This window comes from Cololabis saira, chromosome 23, assembly GCF_033807715.1.
Source record: "Cololabis saira isolate AMF1-May2022 chromosome 23, fColSai1.1, whole genome shotgun sequence".
NCBI lineage: Eukaryota > Metazoa > Chordata > Actinopteri > Beloniformes > Belonidae > Cololabis > Cololabis saira.
The window spans coordinates 30,292,437-30,318,300 of record NC_084609.1 but is presented as its reverse complement, the minus strand read 5'-3'; the positions used below and the strand labels follow the sequence as shown (position 1 = coordinate 30,318,300).

The following is a 25,864-nucleotide window of genomic DNA, read 5'->3' as shown; positions in this document are numbered from 1 at the left end:
ATGTGGTAGTTGGATAAATGTGGTAGTTGGATAAATGTGGTAGTTAAATAAATGTGGTAGTTGGATAAATGTGGTAGTTGGATAAATGTGGTAGTTGGATAAATGTGGTAGTTAAATAAATGTGGTAGTTGGATAAATGTGGTAGTTGGATAAATGTGGTAGTCGGATAAATGTGGTAGTCGAATAAACATGGTACTAGTCAAATAAATGTGGTAGTTAAATAAGTGTGGTAGTTGGATAAATGTGGTAGCAGGATAAATGTGGTAACTGAGCGACAGCGTGCTCAGTAAATGTAGTCGTGGTTGGCAGCTCCCACCTGGTAAAGTCTGAGGAACTCCATGGAGTTCAGAAATAACACCTTCAGCTTTGACCTCTAATGACCTTCTCTCTCTAAACTGGATTACGTTCAGATGCAGTCACAGATTATACCTTTCTGCACCAAACCCCATTTTCTTTCTCTCTAACTGAGGGAGGCTGGAATGAGGGTTAACCTGGTCCTAACCAGGCCTACAATGAACATTTCCTGCTTTTCAGAGGAGACAGGTCCATCCCAGCAACCCAAATGATCAATTTCAGAATGATCAGATTCCATTGCCAGAGAATTATACAGTTAAACCTGATACATAAATCCAACAAAGTGTGAACCTCATCATTCCATCACATCACCGTCCATCCTGCAGCACCTCTACTGATTCCCTTTCATAGTTCTTTTCAGAGGCGGTCCTGGCTACTTTTGCGCCCTGGGCGAACTGTCCATCAAACGTTCACATAATCTGAATTGAGTGCTCAGACTGTAGCAGATTTTTTAACCTGGCTCTTTCACCCTTTCACAACAGGTGTAAAGTGGTAAAGTGCAATCTAGAACTTGACTTTTCTAGCCTTCTTTGCAGCAAAATCATCAATTACATCATCATACGAAATCTGTTGTGCAACTGTATGACTGATGCTGATGATGGCAAGTCCAGAGAGACGCTCCTGTGACATAGTGGACCTCAAGTATGTTTTGATAAGCTTCAGCTTGGAAAAACTCCTTTCTGCTTCCGCTGCTGTCACTGGAAGGATCAAACCAATTCTGAGTGCACTCCTGTATCCCACAGCTCCTCACACAGACTCACAGACAAAATTATTTTTTCCTCCATCTTGATCATCTCTGATCTACAACCTGCAAGGGACGCCTTTTTTTTTTTTTGGAGAACACTCGTGTGCCCCCACGTGGATGAATGTATTCTTGAGTCTATAAGGTAATAATAATATTATAATAATAATAAGATATCCTTGTTTGAATTGTAAAATGGGTCTGGCTAAATACAATCTTTGACTAAAATGGTCAGACTTTGTCGACTGAAACTTGACACGACTAAAAGGAGAATGAACGTGACTAGAACTAATAAAAACTAAAATGATAGCTCGACCCAAAGACTAGACTAAAACTAGAACTGAAACAGGCTGACAGAACAGCACTTTATTAGGACTGCCTGCTCACTGTAGTCGGTAGAGGAAGTGGATCCAGCCCCCGGTACGCAGTAGTGGAACCGGTCCAGACCAGCGTGGTCGGTAGACGAACTGGATCCAGACGCCGGTGGTCGGTAGAGGAACTGGAGGTTTTTATTAAACTGAACCCTGAAACCAGATGTTGGCTGTTAAATATTACATGGCAGGACATACGTTTTTTTATCAGAAATTGGACAGACTGCTGAACTTTACGGTTAGATTGGGGTTCTATCTTTAATCAGTGTTTCAGATTCTACTTATTGATCCAGAGACGACATCCAGAGAACCCTGACATGATCTAGCGTCACTGACTACTGTAATTCCTTATTGGTCGGCCTTCCTGCTGCTCAGTTAAACCTCTGGAGATTATCCAGAATGCAGCAGCACGTCTGGTTTTCAACCAGCCCAAGAGAGCTCAGGTCACTCCGCTGCTAATCTCTCTGCACTGTTGCAGCACGCATCAAGTTCAAAACTCTGCTTTTGGCTACCAAACAATTACCCAAACGGCTCCTCAATACCTTCACTCCTTCATCCAGAGATACTCTCCCTCTCCACAGCTTCACTCAGTCAGTGAAAGACCCCCTGGTGCTTCCACCCCAACGTGGGGTGAAATCAGTAACCACACTCTTCTCCTCCATTGTTCCCCAATGGTGGAACGACCTCCCAAACTCTGTCCGATCTGCAGGGTCTGTACCTATTTTTAAGAGCATCTACCATCTAGTAAACTTCTCTGCTCATCAGAACTAGTTAGAAGATTCGTCCAGCTCTTTGCAGGACTCAGCACTGAGAAAGCTGCATGCACTTATGACAAGATGATCGCATGATGGTGTCTTTTTAGACGTAGATTTCTGGTATAAAGGGACTGTTGTGTTGGGCGGGAAGGGAAAAAAACAAAACATTCTAGCCCTAGCATGGCAGCATCTGTATCCAACTGGACTCTCAGCAGTCTGACCAGCACTGATCCAGCTGGACCTCCTGTGTGATTCCTAGCTTGTGCTGTTCTCTCAGATGTAAGTGGCTTTGGATAAAAGCGTCTGCTAAATCACAGTAGTAGTAGTAGTAATATCTGCTTCTCAAACAATATCAAATCAAATCACTTAATGAGATTCCAGAGATGACTGAGACAAACACGCTCTCGAAAGAAAATGTGAATTTGCGAGTTTAATCCCTTTTGTAAATGTGTAAAACCCCCCGTTGACAGATGTTTGAACATTGTTCCCAGAATATTCCCTGCTGATCTGTGAACAGCTGGTTCTTGTGGTGGTGAGCGTCAGCGAACACAGGAGGGCGACAGAGCTCTACCTGACGCAAGAACCCCAACAAGGACTGTGGTTGGGGCCCTGGCTGACGTTAATGAGAACGTTTTTACACTGGTTGAGAGGATGGGCCTCTCATTCTGGAGTATCTCTGTTGTAGTCAGGATTCCAGTCACGATTCTGATGATTCCACAAGATCCTACAACCACAGATAGATGACACCCGGTTCTTTCCTTTCACTTTTACATTTCTGAACCCTTTTTGTTTTTCTCATCACTGCTCTGACTGCTCCTCCTCCATCCCTCCTTCTCCTCCTCCTTACGCAAGACTACTTTTCCACTTATCCTTTCCCTTCTTTTCCTTAATGAGGATGTATTTCATCTCTTCATATGAGGTTTAATTCCCCTTGCGGAAACAGGTTCAATCAAGCAGTGGAATGATCAGAGGGTGGGACTGCAGGGCAGCATGCAAACATGCACAGAAGAGAAAAGGGGCGGGGGGGCAGCACAACAAACTACAAGAACAATGGAGAACAATTATGGTGATGAGATACTTGTAATTAATAAATGAAAATGGAAGAGAAGAGAAGAAGGGCGAGGCGCACCGCTCTGTATCATATTGGTGCCCCCCTGCAGCTTTGGCCTATAAGAGCATATCTACAACAAAGCTATGTTTGAGACTAACTATTTTAGTCTTGTCCTATCGCTGGAGCTGTGACTACTGGCCCTAACACACTAAAGTTTACACTAACTAAAGGCTTTACTAAACAGAAAGGTTTAAAGTTTGGGTTTAAAGGTGGAGGTGGTCTCAGCCTCCTTAACCCAGATTGGAAGTTGGTTCCATAGTAACACTGCAGGATCGGGATGTAGCCTAGCGACAAGATGGAAATCTATGAGGTTGAAAAGAACCTCAAACAAGGTCTTTAAAAAACAAAGACAAAGCAAGTCAAGTATTTGGAGAAACTGTGTTTAGTGTCTGTGGAGCATTTTGGAAGAGACGCAGGATTGGGACCTCAGTCGGTCAGCAACATTCTCTTCCTCCACAGCAATGTAATGGCCAAGCGATTTATTTGTTAAATGAATTCATTTAATTCGTTAACGTTGTCTATTTTATGTTATTTATTAGTGTTTGAGCCACTCACAGCCTACTCTCGTTGCTATAATCTCAATCACATAATTGATGCGTGCGCGAAAGGTGAAATACCTTGTGGATGATGACAATGATGGATTTGCATCTAAATTTCGGTCAGGTGACCTATGAACTGTCAATTATCCATCAAGCTCCACAATGATCATGTTAACATTAAATCAGATAGATTTGTCTGGGACATTTCTCTTGGGGGACGGGAGAAGACACTAAATCAATGCATCTCTATTATTGTGCGGCATAAATTCTGTGGAGTTTTGTGGATGCGGGCGGGAGTGGAACACACACATTTCGGGCGGTAATGGTCAGAAATTCAGCGGGAGCAGGATGAAGAAAACAGTCCCGCGCAGAGCTCTACCTGAGACTCCAATCCGTTAGAAAAAGAGCTAGTCAAGAAAACTGGAGTGCACTGAAAAAGATACAAAAAAGGGGGGAGAACATTCATTTTCACATAATTAATACGTGCCACCAGAGAGAAGTTAAGCAAAGACCAACGATTAAAGGAGAGAAGTTGGCTTGTGGCAACTCCCCCAACTGACGTCTAAACGGAACATCTAAATACGTAAAACCCGTTTCGGCTATTTTAAAAGGAAACTATGCAAGGGGAAGGCATTAAGCAGCCGAGTTAACAGGAACAACTCACTCTTACTTAAATTTAACTTGCACCCCGAGATCCGGCCAAAGTCCGAAAGTAGGCACAATGCAGCAGGTACAGAGACATCAAGATCCGAAACATAAAGAAGTATGTCATCCGCATACAGTGAGACTTTTGCAACCAGGCCATGTTGGCGTATTACAATACATGGATTTGAACGGAGAGCAATCGCAAGAAGCTCAATAGCCAACGCAAATAGGAGAGGGCTCAGTGGAGCGATGAAGAGAAGAGCTCTTCTAATCAGACCGGGCTTTCCCCAAAACGTCTTCAAATTGTCAATAAAGGCCACGTCTCTTTCTGAACACCACCGAGACAACCAGCGACGGAGCGAGAGCATGCAGCTAAACATGTCATCGCTGGTCAGATTGGGGAGGGGACCAGAGAAACCTACGGAGTCCAACATGGTTTTGGCGTAGTTACACACAGACGCAATCTTAATTATAGTGACTTCCATTCCGACTGGCATAGACTTGTGTCATTAGCACCGACATGTACGATTACTCTTTGCCAGCAGCTTCAAATTTGCTTCGATGGTCCAGGAGATCTGCTCACAATTACGTCTGCTTCGTAACAGCACTTATTTTATTAGAATATTTTTTCTAGCCATTTGTGTCTTATCCTTAGTTTTGTAGTGCATGTTTAGTTTCTTTTTGTTTTTAATTGTTGTGAAGCTCTTTGGGCAAATGTGCTACACAAATAAAGATTGATCGATCGATCGATTCATACTGCAACAAGCTGCCAGCGTGTGGTGCTATTGTAGAACAATGTTACTAACAGCACATCCTCCAGCAGGTCCTGAACATTAGGGCTGGGGATCGATTCAAATGTCAAGAATCAATTCGATTCCGATTCTTAAGATTCAGAATCGATTATCAAGATTTGATTCCATTCGATTCGATTCCGATATTGATTTGGGTTAGTGTTATTAAAACTGTTTTTTGAGCTGTTGCATGAATTATATGACTGTAGTTCTGCAACATATTAATACTAGTATTATATGGAGATTCAACAGCAAGTATTGGCAGCTAATGATGCTGTAAGGACCAATCACCTCCCAGAATGCTGATAGAACTGTTTTCAGAAACATCGTGGGGCGGAATTATCAAACAGATCCAGGGCAGCAAACTAGAGAACTATGAAATCGGTTTTATTTTTTCCCATTTATGAGAATTTGGTTTTTAGCATTTTTTGCAAATGTAACCCCAAGACTGTATATAAAGTAATGAAATATAGACAATTTATGCAATTATAACTGAAAACTTAATGTTTTCATACCTTTAAAGATATTTAAAGGCAAAAACATGACACCATGTTATTCTCGTGTCCAACAAAACATTCCTTTTTTGGGCATAAACAATGCCCCCAGGAGGCCCCCCCCCCGGGCCTCCTGGGGGGGGCTGGGCCGTGGACGTGGGGGTCCCACCCGGAGGGCCCGGTCCTGCCTGGGTGGGGGGTGGCTGTCTGCGCTGGGGGGGCATTGCTGCCTTGGTCCTCCGTCGCTGGGCGGGGGCCAAGTGCCCCTGCGAGTGTGGGGACTCCGTGACCCTTGGGGTGTCCGCCGGGGTGGCCTCGGGGGGGGGTGGGGCCGGGTCCGGAGATCGGGCCTCCCCTGACCGGGGGGTGCACGGGCGGGCGCGGCGGCGGGGTGGCGCCATTCCCAGGTATCTATGTCTTATGTTGTCAGTATGAATGGGAGGATGTTGGACCGTTTCCCCCTCCGTCTGGGGGCTCCGGCGGCTCCGGGGGCGCCCGTGGAGGTGCGGTGGGGCCCTGGCCCGGCTCGGGGGGCCGGCCCCCGTCTACTGGATGGCCGGTGGGGGGACGCGGGTGTCTTATCAGGGCCGGCTTTGCTGGTCCTGCCTCCTGGCTTCGGCCTCCGCTCCCCCTCTTGCCCCCCCTACACGATTCATACGCACATAGGCGAAAGGCGGGGGGTCCGGGTCGTGGGGGGCACTGTCCCGCGTGGCCCGGCACTCCCCGCCTCACGGTTTTAACAACAAACTAGACACTGCACATTCAACACTTTATAAATACACTTGACAAGGACACGTAGTTCGGGAGGGGGGGGGGGTCGGTGTCAATCGATACTTGGCCCTCCCTCCTCCCTGTTTTTATGGCATTAATCACATGCACTCAACACAAGGGGCGGGAGGGGGTCCCACATCACCCGCGTTCCCTCACCGGCCTGGGCCTCGGACAGGTGGGTCGGGTTACCCGGGCCTGGTGGGGCCCGCCGTGCAGCCTGGGGTGCCTTCTGGCGGTGCTGGACCCCCCCGGGGAGGGGGAAACGGTGCGTGATTGTATGTCTGTGTCGGTGAGAATGCGGTATGGAAGGGTCCTGCCATGGAGGATTTGAGCCTCCATTGGCAGGACATCAAAAACTTAATAATTTATCAATATTATATTATACAAAGATGGTTATTATTATTATTATTATTATTAGTATTATTATTATTATTATTATGTATAGTATATTATATTATTATTAGTATAGGTATCGGATAGGTGAATGGATGAATGAATGGGATGCCTGGGTCTGGGGCCCTCCGTTGTCGGGCCTGCGCGGGTGTCGCCTTGTTGGGGGGTTCCCTCTCTCCGGGCCCGTCTCCGGTCCCCCCCGCTGCCTCTACGGCGGGGCGCCCCTCTGGTCTTGGAGGGCCACTTTCGTGGGGGACGGGTGCGCCTGCCCGCGTCGGCGGCCGGGGCGGCTCTGTCTCTCCGGGCAGGCTGGCCCCCTGCCGGGTGGGGGTCGTTGGCCTGAAGGGTGAGGGCCTCCTGGCCGCGTGTCCGGCCCGGACCGGGTGGCCGGGGATTGCCTGGGTCGCGGTCCGCCGCCGCGGGATCCCTGGCTGCTTCTTTCCGCGCCGTGGGGGCCCCGCCCGCGGGCCCCCTCGGCCGCCGCCGGGTGGGGGGGGGCCTCGCAGGCGGTGGGTTGCCTCCCTCCTACTTCTCCCCTCTGTGGGGTTTGCCGGTGGCCTGGGTTCCGGGCTCTTCCTTGTCGGCCTCTGGTCTCGCGGGTGGCGGGGTCGCTCCCCCCCCTCCCCCACTATAGATACACTTCAGGTGGAGCTTTGTTTGGTTTATTACACACACACACACACACACACACACACACACACACACACACACACACACACATACACACATTTAGTCACATGCACACACACACACACACACACACACACACACACACACACACACACACACACACACACACACGCATGATCATATACATACACACACACACACACATAGACATACACACTGGCTTGTTCACCTGCATGCTGGCTCTCTAGTTTTTGGGTTTAGGTAGCGGTAGCGATAGCTTAGCTCAGACTGCGATCAGATCTCAAGATTTAGGTCGATTGCTGTTCGTGTTTTGGTTGGCTCCGTGCCGTTTTCGTGCTTTGTTTGTGGTTTTTTGTTGCAGATTTCCAGTGCTTGACGTGTGTCTCCGTGTGTTCCTGCTTCCTGGATTGGCAGTGGATGTCGTCAACCCCCCCCCACCCCCCAAAAAAAAACAAAAAAAAAAACACTGGGTTTGTATGTATATATTTATGTATGTGTACGCATATGTGTGCGTATATATATGTATATATTACATATAGTAATAATGCACATATATACACTTTTGGTTTCTACCGTCATGGTATCAATCAATAATATGTGTGCAGACAAGGTAAAAAAAAAAAAAAGACATAAAAATCGATTTTTAGGAATTAATATGAGAATCGATTTAGAATCGGAAAATCGATTTTTTTCAACACAGGCCTACTGGACATACAACCACATGCAGATGTGGTGGAGTCCTCAGGGGCATCTTTAACTCATCTGCTGAATCACATCCTAGTGAACGTTTGGCAGGCTTTAAAGGATGTTAACTGTTCTCTTATTGCTTGAAAGATAAAAGGAGGATGAGATGGTCCACTGCAGGTTCTCAGTCTACATGTAGGGCTCACTGATGACTTCATTATAGCTTGCAACAGAAACTGGATGTAGACACCTTGCAAAAACACAAAGATGTGTTTTGTGATGTCTTTTTCTCACTTCAACGCTGACTCATTTGACATCTGCATGCTGGGATCTTGTCAGCTCGGTTTCTGCGTGTGTTTCATGTATAAAAACCCAAACTGCAGAGGAGGACCGGACAAGCCCCCTGCAATGTTTGAATCTGTGAATGTTCCATGGTGGGAAAAGCTTGTCACAACACTGATGCTGTTTCTCTGGTTTCTGGACTCTTGAGTGAACATCTGGAAACTGGACTGGACTGGAAACCTCCTGCTCTGGTTTCAGTTCCTGACCATCACACGAGGACTTACTGCACTTTCCAGGGACCTGACTCTGGTCCACGTTCTTCTTTTAGCTGCTCTCCTCCTCCTCTGCTCCCTGTCAAACCGCTGCTCTTCACACTCAGAGCAGATCCCGTCCTTGTTGCCAGGCAACGCCAAGGAAGTGTGAGAGCGTGATTTCCTCACCAGCACAGAAGGATGTGTGACTGCAGTGAAGTCATCAGCTGCTAATTAGCTGTCCCTCGTGACCGTCACACTGTGGAGGCTGGAACAGCTCCATTCTGGAGGATTAGACCTCCAGGACTCCAGGACATTCCAGGATTCTTCCATAGCATTCCAGGATTCTTCCAGAACATTCCATGTACCAAGAAGAATGTTACAGTACGTCTGAACATGACTGGCTAGGAACCTTTAAACCAAACTAACACTAGTGACACTGATTTACTGATACAACAGAACTCCAGCCTTCCATCATCCATACATCCATACATCCAGCATCCATACATCCATCCAGCATCCATCCATCATCCATACTTCCATCCATCATCCTTACATCCATCCATCATCCATACATCCATCTGTCATCCATCCACACATTCATCCATCCATCCATCATCCATCCACACAACCCTCCATCATCCATGCATCCATCAATCACACATGCATCATCCACCCATCCTTCCATCATCAATGCATCCATCCATCATCCATTTATCATCCATCCATCCTTACATCCTTTCATCATCCATGCATCCATCCATACATCTATCCATCCATCATTCATGCATCCTTCCATCATCCATCATCTATGTATACTTTCATCATCCATTCATCCATCCATCCATCCATCATTCATCCATCCATCATCTATTTGTCATCCATCCATCATCTATTTGTCATCCATCCATCATTCATGCACCATCCATGATCTATCCATCCATTGCTTGGTAGCATTTCCGGTTCCAGACTGCACCATCCCCGCCATTTTTAAACATCTTGTTCTTCTACACGGAAAGAATATTATCAACATAGAACAAGTCGAGGAGCGACTCATTGAGGAAGTCTGTAAATATCCCCTAAAAATTAAAAATTAAAAAAAAAAATCCCCTAGCGCTCTGGGGGGGTATTGCACTGTGGCGAAATCGAGTATCCGAAGTGTTGAAGACGGCGTCACGGCAACGGCGTAGGCTCTGTGTTGGTTTAACTCAGAACCTTAAATCAGGCTTAACTATGTTGATGCTGTCAAGTGCAACTCCTCTTGGGTTCATTAAGATGCTGCTCCACCACCTTCATCTTGAGGGTTAGGAAGTGGAGAGTTCCAGCAGGTCAGCATCTCCAAGGCCTCGTTTAATACTTTAATGCTTCCATTAGTCATCTCTGATGCTTCTTCATAAAAGATAGAAACCCTGGCAGAGCTGTAAATGTCCAAGAGGAGTTTCCTGTCCAAACACATGACCTCTCCACGTCCTGGGACTCCAGGATGTCTTCGAAAGTGTTTTCACTTGCGTCATAGTTGAATTCACCAAGTCCCCAATCTGTATCTCCTCTAAAATTCCTGTTCTGCTTCAGCTCCATGCTGCTCCTCCATCCTCTGCACTGCTCTGGTGGCCTGAGACCTCTGCTGGCTCCTTTTATTTTGTTATCAACTGTTTTTTATTATTTTGTTGGTGCATACAATTCAATCGAACAATTATGCACACAATTGTATAGCAAAAATATTTAGATCACCCGTCCCCCCACCCACCCTGTAGTGATCCAACAAGACAACAATAACACAACAACAGGACAAGACAAACAAGACAAGAAAGCCAAAAAAAAAAAAATTGGATAAATGTTCAGTCAATATTCAGTTCTTTCAGTTTTTCAATGGAGTCCATATTTTTAATGTCCTGGGTCCCACACCATGAATTCTTGCCACTGAAAGTTCCATATGCGAAATCTCCATAAACAGATTAAACCAGTGACATGTTTGTAGATCGTGTGGTGGTTTCCATCAAAGATGTATTGTAAGTTTAACTGAGAGTCATCATTAATCAGGAGAACCCTGGGAGAACATGGGATTGCCTTTCCAGTGACATTAGATATATATGTACTGACTTTTTTGCCAGAATGATAATACAGGAGGGCATTGCAAAAACATGTGAAAGAATGATCCTGTGGTGTTTCTGCCTCTGGTGCTTCCTGTTCTGCTGAGCAGCCTACCAGGACCAGTTCTGGGCTACATGTGAAACGTAACCATAGAAACCAAAACTGCTTCTTTACCAGACTGGAAATAGCATGTTAATGGATGAACATGGAGGTCAATGGATCCAGACCCGAGTGGTCGGTAGACGACCTGCAGCTTTTCTTAAAACCCGAATATTGGCAATAACCCAGATTTGCACGGCCATGTAAACACCAATAACCCCTTTGAATAACCCGAATTTGCTCATATTCAGGTTTTTAAAAACCCCAATATGAGCCCTGGGTTACTCCTTTTAAAACCCGAATATTGGGTCATGTAAACGCCAAACGGAATATCCCCATCAAACGGAACATGAATTTGTTTTCTGCTCATACTCTGTTCACAAGGAATCCTGGTCTTTTGAGTCCAGGAAGTTCTTATAAACACGGAGAAACCAAGACCAGGAGGAGACTAATCACTTCATAAATGTAATGAAGGATATGAACATTTCTGCATTTGTAGACGGTAGAAAGTACCGGGATAGCGAGATTTAAAAGAAGGTGAGAGAAAAGTTGCACGAAGCAGCATTTGTTTTGAATTTGGATACAGGAAGAAGAAGCAAAAATTACAGGAATTGCGTCAAGATGTTTTCCGTGCGTCGCTGGTTTGATCCAGATATCCCAAATGATTAATTACCATGTAAACGGAATATTCCCAATGTTTCAGTAACCGGAATATTAGCAATAACCTGATTTTTGACTGCATGTAAACGTAGTCAATGAATTTTACTTAGAGAAGCAGATGTTGTCCATGTGGTTCCTTCGGCTGTTGATGGCGTTCTGGATTCAGGGTTGTCTGAGGGATCAGATATCTCAGGTGTTTTATTTCTGACTTGTTTGTTGGTTCTTAACTCACTGAAAGTCCTCCAGTTTTGATGGTTTTCTGTTCTGTGGAGCCAGTAAGGTACTTTCCACCAGCGGCGCTCATTAACTGAAGATTTAATGAAAATAATTGAGGGATGAGTAGACATGGAGGTAATCATCAGCTGCAGTTGTACTCCACTGTGTTCCAGAGCAGCCCCCAGGTTTGTGTGTGAGGAGAGAGGTGATGGAGGGAGGAGGCGGTGGAGGGGGCGGTGGAGGAGGAGGAGGCGTTGTGTTCAGCAGCTTGCTCACACATCGCCGCTGCCTTCACCCTGAACGGAGGTGGAACAGCAGCTCCTCCTGCTCCTCCTGCTCCCCGAACTCCTCTGGTGAGTCTGGATTCACCGCTGCCGTGTGGACGGTCACGAGTGGATGTGCTGCGTGCTGGAGGGGATGATGGCTCTGTGTTCTCCAGCCTGGATCTGAGGTTCAGCAGCTACCGTCATCGATTTGACCAAAATAAATGACTGCAAAAACAAAAATGTGGGCAATCCTGAGAAGCCCCCGACCGCTTCCAGAGGATTTATGGGCGCTTTTCTACTAGTACCTACTCAGCCCGACTCGACTCGGTTTTGTCACGATGTGGTTTGTTGAGGACCCAAACGCAGGAGGGCAGGAGTTCACCAAAAGCAGGATTTATTGTAAACGCTGCTGAGCAGGATAAAAAAAGGCAGAACAAAAACAGGAATCCAAAACTAGACGAGGAGACATGGAGGGAGCAAACAGTACGGACCAGCAGGGAGCAGAGGAAAGACAAGACTAGATATACACAGGGGATAACGAGACACAGGTGCAGACAATCAGGGCAGATGGGAAACAGGAGGGACAGAACTGAAACTCAAACTGGGGGAAATGTCAAACCCCTGACAGATTTTGCGCTTTTCAACCAGGGTCTAACGTGCCGAGTAGATACTTTTCTGTAACTATTCTACCGAGGTTCTAAGCGGCTGAGTCGGCTGTATCTGACATCATCACACTACAGGCCACCGATTGGTCGGGGGGTTGGAGTCAGACGTCTGAGTCAGGAGGAGGAATTCAGAGAAAGAGACTCTGACGGATTCTTGTTCATTTTATTCAACCAGCAACGGCAGCAAAAGTCTGTTTGGTGATCCAACTCTGAGGTGCAGAGGTTCATAAACCTGGTGCTGAGGAGAGAATTAAAAAGGGATCTAGATGGGCGATAAGGAACCACCAGATCCACCAGGAGCTCTGTCACTTCATAGCTGCTCACGGCTCCAGCTGACTTTTCAGCAGCGCCGAGACAAACTAACAAAAAAAAAAAGCATCGCTGCTTGAAGCTTTTCTCTCTCACATTTTTTAACTTGATATGGAACACAAGCCACAGACCCAGCAGCACATCTATCATCTCCTCCAGGTTCTACATCTTTAGTGTTGTTGTCTTCTTCCTTTAGATACACAATCAAATACGTCACAGCAGCTTCTCCAACCTCCTACTTCTGATCCAGGTGCTGGATTGTTATGGAAAAGAAACCAGGCCGAGTTGAGTCGAGCCAAGTAGGTGCTGGTGGAAAAGTGTCATAAGAGGGTGAGCTGCAGCCAACGTCTGCTAATCACCATTATTGATGAGCTGATCGTCGGCCGGCGTTCAGGCGGGGGTCTGGTTTAATGATCTCCCATAATGCAGTGGGCCACTACAGAAACCAGTCCCGGTGGTCACATGAGCAGCTTCTTGTAGGGCTGTAGTTTAATCTCTTTTACTCTCGTTTACTGGGTTCTGTGTCTGAAACACGACCTTTGGTTCTGTTAAACGGCCGGTCAGCAGCTGGAACATCTGCTGGAACATCTGTTCACACATCTGGGGATATTGTGGCTTCCTGTTTGTGTGTAGTAGACATATAAAGGCAGTGTGAATAGTGGACATGAAACCCTCCCGTATTTGAATGTGTCCATGTGTGGACCGTGTACTGGGCAGGTGAGAGGTTCTTCACCCTCCTGCACAATAAGACCTGTCTTTAGCATGAGATAACGGTTTCTTCACACCTCAGAAGTCAAGCTTATTCGTTCTCCATCATCTGTGTCCTCTTCTCTAGTTCTCATTCCACACTTATTTTATTTCCCACTGACGTTCTTGTACCTGTGTTCTGTGTCTCTGCAGCCACAATGAGAGGAAGGTGATGTGTAAACACCCGGTGTCAGGCGCCCCGTCTCAGGACAACTGCATCTTTGTGGTGAACGAACAGTAAGTATCTGATTCTGCTTTCTGGTGTTAATGTAAATGCTGGTGATGGATATGGATGCTGGTGATGATGCTGGTGATGGATACGGATGCTGATATGATGCTGGTGATGATGCTGGTGATGGATACGAATGCTGATAATGATGCTGGTGATGATGCTGGTGATGGATACGGATGCTGGTGATGATGCTGATAATGGATACGAATGCTGATAATGATGCTGGTGATGATGCTGGTGATGGATACGGATGCTGGTGATGATGCTGATAATGGATACGGATGCTGGTGATGATGCTGATAATGGATACGGATGCTGGTGATGATGCTGATAATGGATACGGATGCTGGTGATGGATACGGATGCTGGTGATGATGCTGATAATGGATACGGATGCTGGTGATGATGCTGATAATGGATACGGATGCTGGTGATGGATACGGATGCTGGTGATGATGCTGGTGATGGATACGAATGCTGATAATGATGCTGGTGATGATGCTGGTGATGTGGATTCTGGGTAATGGATGTGGATGCTGGGTGTTGGATGCAGATGCACAGTGTGACTACATCAATCTGTACCAACATAAGATGGCTTTAAAGATGTCACCTCTGAGGAGAAAAAAGCGTACCCTTCTCTTTCCGGCTAATCCTTTCACCAGAGCAGATTAAACTGTCAGGAAAACCAACAAATGATGGAGTGATAACTTTTTACAGATACAACAGGATGCTGGTGTTGTCCCCTAGATTCTGTTTCCCCTAAAAAAAACAAGTCTCCATCCGGCTCAAGTGAGCCAAATGCAGGAAGGGGACCACAACACAGGGTATTGTGGGTAAACACAACCTAAAGACACAGGCTTGTTGCTCTGGTGGGGGAAACATCTCAAGTTCTGATGCAAGTGGTTTGGGATTGGTGTCTGCGAGGTGGTTTTAGGCTGGTTTTTGGCTCTGATGTAGGTCCGATTCAGAACCGGATGCTGCACTCTAGACTCATGTCTGTAATCAAAGCTACTTCCTGTTTCTCTGGAAACTAGAAAACGTGAGGAAGAAGAGACCAGAATGAAGCTCAGATGTGCAGCCTTAGAGAGAGTCGAACAAAACCCTGCAGTTTAACGCCGTGCCTCAAAAAAAGTGTTGGAGTAAATTTACCACCCTGCTGTCACCTCCCATCCCAGTCACACTCCTGCAGCTGGAGCGTGTGTTTGCTAAAACGATGTCTGCTCTGCGTATTTAATCGTGTGGAGGTGACAACGATGCAGCAGCAACGAAGCTGTTAGCAAACACTTTCACCTGGTTCTGTTCCGACTGCAACGATGACATGATGATTGTTGGTGGTGAGACCAGAACAGAAAACAGAAGCAGAGCGAGGAGGCTGACGGACGCCCCAGGGAGTCTAAGAAAGATTCCCAGACATGTTAATTTAAGCTTTTTAACATCTTTGAGCAGACATTCTGACATTTATGCCAAAAAACAAATGAACAAAAATCAGAGCTGAATACAAAGTTCAGGTCTGCTGCTGCGTTTGCTGCAACTGCCGACGCTGGGAGTCATTAAAAGATAAGGCCAACAATTTCCTGTCGACAAACACTTTTTATCTGTGTCCATACTGGATCAAGCTTTGAAGCCCATCAGTTTCATAGAACTGCAGACATGAAAGCCGAAAGTGTTGTCTAGATGAAATGTCAGCCAGACTGAGAACGGAGACGTTTTAAACGGGTTCTGATCAGAGACTTCATAAAACAACTGGACTGTGTTGTACACAGAGAACAACATACAGTCATTTAAAGTTTGAATGGTGTTTTTAATTCCTTGACCTCCTTTGGATGGGTTTCCACTAGTGGGGGTTGGTGTAGAACCTGGGAGGCAGAAACTGTAACATCAACATCAATCTCCATCCTTTCAACATCTCCATTACAGCGTAGGACCTGGTAGGATCCACTGAGCCATCAAGCTAACGGTCCAAACCCCCAGGCGTAATGTTCTGGTGTTTACTAACCACCAATAGACGGAATGCGCATGACGTCACACATGCAACTTCACAGCGGGTTACGCCCACTGAGTGTCAGAAAGACTGAGTGTCAGAAAGACTGAGTGGCAGCGTAAACTTTCAGTTTGAGCAACTGGGAAACATCTAAAATGGGAAAGAGCTGTTGTGGGATCCACTGTACTCATAGATTTGGCAAGAAATCGGAGTTATCGTTTTACAGACTGACGAAAAATAAGCTTAAGAGAGACAAATGGATCGCTGCAGTTTACAGAAACAACTGGATTCCAGACACCGAAATCTGGATTTGTGGTTCCCATTTTGTATCATGTAATGTTGGATTTTTGGGTAGCTAACGTTAAACGGTCAAATCATAGAGTTCAGTGTCCTCATCACTTTAATTTCTACAACAAATCCTGCCTTGAAGTCGGACCAAGCGTCAAGACTTTTGTAAGCCTTCAAGCTTTGCTTCGTGTATTTCCCCGGCATAGAAATTAAGTACATATAAATATCTGGAAACTGGATTTGTGGCCAAATATGAATGTCCATGGACCACTGGTTCTTGGTAACTGTACCAAATATGAATGTCCATGGACCACGGGTTCTTGGTAACTGTACCAAATATGAATGTCCATGGACCACTGGTTGTTGGTAACTGTACCAAATATTAATGTCCATGGACCACTGGTTCTTGGTAACTGTACCAAATATTAATGTCCATGGACCACTGGTTGTTGGTAACTGTACCAAATATTAATGTCCATGGACCACTGGTTGTTGGTAACTGTACCAAATATTAATGTCCATGGACCACTGGTTCTTGGTAACTGTACCAAATATTAATGTCCATGGACCACTGGTTGTTGGTAACTGTACCAAATATTAATGTCCATGGACCACTGGTTCTTGGTAACTGTACCAAATATTAATGTCCATGGACCACTGGTTCTTGGTAACTGTACCAAATATTAATGTCCATGGACCACTGGTTCTTGGGGTAACTGTACCAAATATTAATGTCCATGGACCACTGGTTCTTGGTAACTGTACCAAATATTAATGTCCATGGACCACTGGTTCTTGGGGTAACTGTACTACACTGTCAAGTCCAACTGCCTTTAATTTAAGCCCATAATCAGCTGTTATCCCATCTTTTCCACAGTTGCAGCCATTTTTGCCACTCAGTGCGAGTAAGGGGGCTGGTCCAGTGGGATTGTGACATCAATGCAGACCCTCTAAAAAAGACTAAAGCAATAAAATTGAAAAATAAGAGAAGACAACCAAAATGAGTAGATCAACATGGAAGGGGCTGAAATGATTGCTGCATTTCTGTTTGCTGTGATGGTGGTGAACAAGAAGACTCAAGCTCAGACTTCAAGTCTTCCCAATTGGGGCAGCATTTGACTCAACCTTTGTGGTTGGCCACATTTTTGAACTAACTGTCTTGAAGAGATGTATCTTCAGATCTGAAGGTTAAAAGGTGGCGGTCCTGTAGGAAGGCTTCAACGACATACTGATTCTTCATTTGGCCATTAGAGGGCATTTTTCACCACCTTATTTAACTTTTTATTGATTTTACTTTTTCATCAGTAGTGCTTTTATTTTTTTCAGGTGTGGGTGAGATTAGATTAGAGTCATTGATTGATTTCTCCCCCTTCCCTTCTTTTTCTAGAGTGACTTGTGGAAAGTTTGTTCACCCCGACAGAGAATCCCTCACCAGGTAACATCCCTCCTCTGTCTGGAAGAGCTGCCTCAGCTTCTGCTGCTTCAGCCTTGAAACCTTGCTGTTGTTTCCCACTGAAGACAACAAGCCCCTTCAGCTCCTTCTAACCCTAGCTTCTTATAACGCTAGCTCATTCTAACGCTAGCTCAAGGCAATTGGACTGCTCCGTTCTGTAATCTGCACCGCTCTGTTGGACTTTGATCTGCTCCGCTCTGTTGGACTTTGATTTGCTCTGTAATCTCCGCTGCTCTGTCGGACTCTAATCTGCTCTTTTGTAAAACATTAATCTGCTCCGCTCTGTAATCTCTGTCGGACTCTAATCTGCTCTTTTTTCAGACATGAATCTGCTCCGCTCTGTAATCTCTGCCGCTCTGTCGGACTTTAATCTGCACTGCTCAGTTCTGTAATCTCCGCTGCTCTGTTGGACTCTAATCTGCTCTTCTTGAGACATTAATCTGCTCCGCTCTGTAATCTTGGCCGCTCTGTCTAACTTTAATCTAGGCTGCTCTGCTCTGTAATCTCCTCTGCTCTGTCAGACTCTAATCTGCTCCTCTCTGTAATCTCTGCCGCTCTGTCGGACATTAATCTGTTCCGCTCTGTAATCTTTGCCACTCTGTCTAACTTTAATCTAGGCTGCTCTGCTCTGTAATCTCTGCTGCTCTGTCAGACTTTAATCTGCGCTGCTCTGCTCTGTAATCTCCTCTGCTCTGTCAGACTCTAATCTGCTCTTTTTTCAGACATTAATCTGCTCCGCTCTGTAATCTCTGCCGCTCTGTCTTTTCACTCACACCATTTAATACCTAAAACCTATAACTTTCCTGGTCTCTCATTGTCTCCTCCTGCTACAGGCCGGCTCAGAAGCCTCCATCAGAATCAGCAAGCGACACTGATAAGAAGGAACGGCCCCTGAGCACCATGAGCGAGGCCTCCAACTACACTGGGGGCTCTGACTACAGCACCTTTCCTGGCAGCCCCACCACCCCCGTCACCACGCCCACCACCACCTCAACCTCATCCACACGGGTCAGTCTTTGCACCACGTATTAGTGTGCGTTCCAGTGGTGATGGTTCAACATATGAACATATGTTTATTCCTGTCAAATTCAATTTTGAAAACAACATTCTTCAAAAACAGCCTCTTAGATATTTGTGGGAAAGAAGAGTCCAGATCCTGACCTCTACTGGAGATGGAGACTCTAGACTGTAACCTCTACTGGAGATGGAGACTCTAGACCGTAACCTCTACTGGAGATGGAGACTCTAGACCGTAACCTCTACTGGAGATGGAGACTCTAGACCGTAACCTCTATTATAGATGGAGACTCTAGACCGTAACCTCTATTATAGATGGAGACTCTAGACCGTAACCTCTATTGTAGATTGAGACTCTAGACCGTAACCTCTACTGGAGATGGAGACTCAAGACCGTAACCTCTACTGGAGATGGAGACTCTAGACCGTAACCTCTACTGGAGATGGAGACTCTAGACCGTAACCTCTACTGGAGATGGAGACTCTAGACCGTAACCTCTATTATAGATGGAGACTCTAGACCGTAACCTCTACTGGAGATTGAGACTCTAGACCGTAACCTCTACTGGAGATGGAGACTCTAGACCGTAACCTCTACTGGAGATGGAGACTCTAGACCGTAACCTCTATTGTAGATTGAGACTCTAGACCCTAACCTCTACTGGAGATTGAGACTCTAGACCGTAACCTCTACTGGAGATGGAGACTCTAGACCGTAACCTTTATTATAGATGGAGACTCTAGACCGTAACCTCTATTGTAGATTGAGACTCTAGACCGTAACCTCTACTGGAGATTGAGACTCAAGACCGTAACCTCTACTGGAGATGGAGACTCTAGACCGTAACCTCTATTATAGATGGAGACTCTAGACCGTAACCTCTACTATAGATGGAGACTCTAGACCGTAACCTCTACTGGAGATGGAGACTCTAGACCGTAACCTCTACTGGAGATGGAGACTCTAGACCGTAACCTCTACTGGAGATGGAGACTCTAGACCGTAACCTCTATTATTGATGGAGACTCTAGACCGTAACCTCTACTGGAGATGGAGACTCTAGACCAGAATCTCTACTGGAGATGGAGACTCTAGACCGTAACCTCTATTGTAGATGGAGACTCTAGACCGTAACCTCTATTGTAGATGGAGACTCTAGACCGTAACCTCTGCTGGAGATGGAGACTCTAGACCGTAACCTCTACTGGAGATGGAGACTCCAGACCGTAACCTCTACTGGAGATGGAGACTCCAGACCGTAACCTCTACTGGAGATGGAGACTCCAGACCGTAACCTCTACTGGAGATGGAAACTCTAGACCGTAACCTCTACTGGAGATGAAGACTCTAGACTGTAACCTCTATTGTAGATGGAGACTCTAGACTGTAACCTCTACTGGAGATGGAAACTCTAGACCGTAACCTCTATTGTAGATGGAGACTCTAGACCGTAACCTCTATTATTGATGGAGACTCTAGACCGTAACCTCTACTGGAGATGGAGACTCTAGACCGTAACCTCTGCTGTACATGGAGACTCTAGACCGTAACCTCTATTGAAGATGGAGACTCTAGACCGTAACCTCTACTGGAGATGGAGACTCTAGACCGTAACCTCTACTGGAGATGGAGACTCTAGACCGTAACCTCTATTGAAGATGGAGACTCTAGACCGTAACCTCTACTGTAGATGGAGACTCTAGACCGTAACCTCTACTGTAGATGGAGACTCTAGACCATAACCTCTACTGGAGATGGAGACTCTAGACTGTAACCTCTACTGGAGATGGAGACTCTAGACCGTAACCTCTACTGTAGATGGAGACTCTAGACCGTAACCTCTACTGGAGATGGAGACTCTAGACCGTAACCTCTATTATAGATGGAGACTCTAGACCGTAACCTCTACTGGAGATGGAGACTCTAGACCGTAACCTCTACTGGAGATGGAGACTCTAGACCGTAACCTCTACTGGAGATGGAGACTCTAGACCGTAACCTCTATTATTGATGGAGACTCTAGACCGTAACCTCTACTGGAGATGGAGACTCTAGACCAGAATCTCTACTGGAGATGGAGACTCTAGACCGTAACCTCTATTGTAGATGGAGACTCTAGACCGTAACCTCTATTGTAGATGGAGACTCTAGACCGTAACCTCTGCTGGAGATGGAGACTCTAGACCGTAACCTCTACTGGAGATGGAGACTCCAGACCGTAACCTCTACTGGAGATGGAGACTCCAGACCGTAACCTCTACTGGAGATGGAGACTCCAGACCGTAACCTCTACTGGAGATGGAAACTCTAGACCGTAACCTCTACTGGAGATGAAGACTCTAGACTGTAACCTCTATTGTAGATGGAGACTCTAGACTGTAACCTCTACTGGAGATGGAAACTCTAGACCGTAACCTCTATTGTAGATGGAGACTCTAGACCGTAACCTCTATTATTGATGGAGACTCTAGACCGTAACCTCTACTGGAGATGGAGACTCTAGACCGTAACCTCTGCTGTACATGGAGACTCTAGACCGTAACCTCTATTGAAGATGGAGACTCTAGACCGTAACCTCTACTGGAGATGGAGACTCTAGACCGTAACCTCTACTGGAGATGGAGACTCTAGACCGTAACCTCTATTGAAGATGGAGACTCTAGACCGTAACCTCTACTGTAGATGGAGACTCTAGACCGTAACCTCTACTGTAGATGGAGACTCTAGACCGTAACCTCTACTGGAGATGGAGACTCTAGACTGTAACCTCTACTGGAGATGGAGACTCTAGACCGTAACCTCTACTGTAGATGGAGACTCTAGACCGTAACCTCTACTGGAGATGGAGACTCTAGACCGTAACCTCTACTGGAGTTGGAGACTCTAGACCGTAACCTCTGCTGTACATGGAGACTCTAGACCGTAACCTCTGCTGTGATTTTTTGTTTTGTTTTAATATTTAAACCTGAGAACTGAAACTTGTCTGCAGAGGTCCTGCACAGGTCAGTGAAGAACTTTCTAAATGTGTCGACCACACAAACGCTCACATTGAAGCTCGGATCAGTTCAGCACTGTCATGAATAAGTCATACTTCCTCTTAAAGCAGCTAAACTAAAGTACACCAGTAAGGTTCCTCTGGTATTCATGAGGAATCATAATTTATACTTGAACTACTTGAGTCTGGCTCCATCGCCTCTGAAACATTTCTGCTCAGTGTCTGAACATAGTGCAGTTTAGTGAAAAACATCATTTTGGTGGTAAAATTCTCATTTTGGAGTCAGAAATTGTGGATTCTAGTCAACATATCTTACATCAGAGCTCAAACTTGTATGCCTCTGGAGGAGTTACACAGAATAGTTTTGTATATTTTTGTATATTTTGTATTTTCTGCAATAACCATGGCCCTCGCAGTCTCTTCAGGGATGAGAACGGGTGTTTCCAGCTGCTCATGATGGTGTTCTGGTTTAATCCAGATTTTTCTGTGATTTTGTGATCTCATGTGTCATGGTCTTGTGTTACACAACCTGGTGTTGTGCAACAAGAGGAATGCTTGTGTAGTTACTAAAGGGTTATAAATAATCATCTGATAACTAGGGATAATGTAAATAAATTATCAAAATGAATAAATCAAAACGGGGCACTACCTGAATATCTGGAAATAATAACTAAACAGCACAGTCAGTCTCAGAACAACTGTTCTGTTTGGCCCCAGAGTCAGCACCTGCAAACAAGACACACCATGAAGACCAAGGAGGTCTCTAGTGAAGTCCAAGACAAAGTTCTGGTTTGGCTCATGAAGAAAGAAAACCATTAAATCCATTCCGTTGAAGGTGTGAAGATTCAATGGAGATGTCAAATCATCCAAATCCATTGTGGGGTTCCTACTTAATTTAATAAACTCTTGGGGCACTAGGTTTGGTTACCACCACCACAGGAAGGACCATGACAGGCTGTGGTCTGGGTAGCAGTCATGGCAGGGCTTGACGACCCAATCCCTGGACCAAAACCCTCTCAGAAGGGACATGGAATGTCACCTCGCTGGGGGGGAAGGAGCCGGAGCTTGTGCGTGAGGTTGAGAGATACCGGCTAGAGATAGTCGGGCTCACCTCCACACATAGCTTGGGCTCTGGAACCCAGCTCCTTGAAGGGGGCTGGACCCTCCACTACTCTGGAGTTGCCCAGGGTGAGAGGTGACGGGCTGGTGTGGGCTTGGTTATAGCCCCCCAGCTCAGCCGCCATGTGTTGGAGTTCACCCCGGTGAACGAGAGGGTCGCTTCCTTGCGCCTTCGGGTCGGGAAAAGGTAACTCACTGTTGTTTGTGTCTACGGGCCGAACAGCAGTGCGGAGTACTCTGCCTTCTTGGAGTCCCTGGGAGGGGTACTTGATAGTGCTCCAACTGGGGACTCCATTGTTCTACTGGGGGACTTCAACGCTCACGTGGGCAATGACAGTGATACCTGGAGAGGCGTGATTGGGAGGAACGGCCTCCCCGATCTGAACCCGAGCGGTGTTTTGTTGTTGGACTTCTCTGCTAGTCACAGTTTGTCCATAACGAACACCATGTTCAAGCATAAGGGTGTCCATCAGTGCACGTGGCACCAGGACACCCTAGGCCGGAGGTCAATGATCGACTTTGTTGTCGTTTCATCTGACCTTCGGCCACATGTCTTGGACACTCGGGTGAAGAGAGGGGCTGAGCTGTCAACTGATCAACACCTGGTGGTGAGTTGGATGCGCTGGCGGAGGAGGAGGTTGGACAGACCGGGCAGACCCAAACGGATTGTGAGGGTCTGTTGGGAACGTCTGGCCGAGCCCTCTGTCAGGGACATCTTCAACTCCCACCTCCAGGAGAGCTTCTCTCAGATCCCGGGGGAGGCGGGGGACATCGAGTCCGAGTGGACCATGTTCTCTGCCTCCATTGTCGACGCGGCGGCTCGAAGTTGTGGACGCAAGGTCTCCGGTGCCTGTCGTGGCGGCAATCCTAGAACCCGGTGGTGGACACCGGAAGTGCAGGATGCCGTCAGACTGAAGGAGGAGTCCTACCGGGCTATGTTGGTCGGTGGGACTCCTGACGCAGTAGATAGGATAGGAAGTGGAATTCTGCCAAGTAGACGAACAGCGAGTCTCGTGGGATGATCTGGGGCCCGATGGACACTCCTCGTGGGTGTTGCGGTCAGTCTGCCAGCAGGTCGACTGCACTCTGGTTTGTCTCGGCTGGTTTGGCTATTGTATAGCCTGGCGTGGTTGATAGGCGACGGTGCTGGGAGATTCTTGTTGACAAAACGAGAGTAGACCCAAAATTGGCGTTTTTGCAGTATGACCACAGCGCGAACCAAAAGGAAGGCCAAGAATGGAAAAACACGGGTTTGACTTAAAAGTATAAGAAAACCAAAGCTTCTCTGTAGAGAATATTACTCGGTTTTCGTAATGATACCAAAGTTAATCGAACATGAATTACTACAAAAATAAAGGAGGCTTTCAATCTTTAGGAAAGGATAAAGCTAGTCAAACTCAAAGACTCAAAGATTCAGAGGAAAATTACTAAGGAAGAAAAAAGACGGCTAAAGGAGCCAAAGGAATATTAACAATCTCAACTCTCACCACAACATTTTACTCTCCTCTCCTCTTCTCTGACACACTGTTTAAGCGCCCTAGTTTTGTCCCCAGGGGCGGTCAGAGTCCATGGGGGGCTTAAGTATTCTCTTCACCCAATCATGTGCAGCTAAGGTACTGGAGTTAACGCCTCTCATCAAAAGTCTCCATCTTACCTTATTTTGTTAAGATAAGAGAAAATAAAAGAAAGGAAAAGAACATCATTGATTTCAATTTATCCACATGATAGATTGACTTTTATTCTTAGACACACATATATATATATATATATATATATATATATATATATATATATATATATATATATATATATATACACACACACTATTATTATGGTTTTCATGCATACTATATCTTAATGAATACACATAAGGGACATTGGTCCTGTGACTTAATAACGGACCTGACATAATTTAAAAAGGCATAGTATGAACAACAACAGAATCGTTCAGCCATGGTGGTGAACTAGAGACATACTCTTTATTTTTAAAGAATGACATCACATTTAAGCTTTGTTAAGTAAATTCACACATTCCATTCTTCAAGTTTTCTCTCAGAGCTGTGAAAGGCCTGAGAGGATGTGAATGGTTCTGGTTTGTGTTGAAAGTGATGATTTTTACGACTTTATAGTCCTTCTTTCCTTGTTGTGCTAGGCCCTGCTTGGTCTCCCCCGAAGTGTTCACCTGGTGATTTTGACAGGTGGTTACTCCCAAGGCGTAACTTATTCATGGAGAGGTTGATGTGGATTCTACTCGTCCTGCTTTTAAGGACTCTCACAAATTCTTCTTTGGTTTGTTTATGGATAAGATGTGTATCTTTATGGGGCGACAGACGGACAGACATTCCTCCCCAGGTGTCGTAATAAATCCGCTCAGTTCCAAAGGAAGGATCCGACCAAGATGTCCCCACCTGGCCAGAGAACCACCCAGACTGCAGTTTATCTTCACACTGATGATTTTTGGGCAAAAGACCACACCAAACACATTCACGATACCGGATAGCATCATGACCTACCATGTGAAACTAATTTAAACCCACCTGACTTGCGTCCCGGTTCCATCACATCCCCCTTCCGGTGTGAGTTTGAGCTGTGTCTCTAACTGCTGTTAAACACAAGCGTTTCAAACGCTGATGTTCTCGTCCGTCCTTTTTTATGCTCACTACCTTTTCTGTCAGATGTTAAAAGTTAGATAGTTGTGGTAAATGTCCTTACTGTGTATGATTCTGTGCACAGGTAGAAATGATTTTGTCCTCGTGTGTGTTTAAAGCCTTCCAGGTCGTCCAACAAGATCCACAACTTTGGAAAAAGGTCCAACTCCATCAGGAGGAACCTGAATGCCCCGGTGGTGAGGAGCAGCTGGCTCTACAAGCAGGTGAGACCGTTGGACTGTG

General features: G+C 46.0%; 1 protein-coding gene across 1 annotated transcript in view; it reads left to right on the top strand.

Moving 5' to 3' along the window:
* LOC133424289 (pleckstrin homology domain-containing family A member 5-like) overlaps nt 1–25,864 on the top strand; it is a 141,410-nt gene that overhangs the window by 59,824 nt on the left and 55,722 nt on the right. The window contains exons 4-7 of the mRNA XM_061714791.1: nt 14,041–14,124; nt 17,776–17,823; nt 18,675–18,849; nt 25,741–25,845. Of these exons, the coding sequence (XP_061570775.1) occupies nt 14,041–14,124; nt 17,776–17,823; nt 18,675–18,849; nt 25,741–25,845 (412 nt within the window). The remainder of the gene's footprint in view (nt 1–14,040; nt 14,125–17,775; nt 17,824–18,674; nt 18,850–25,740; nt 25,846–25,864) is intronic.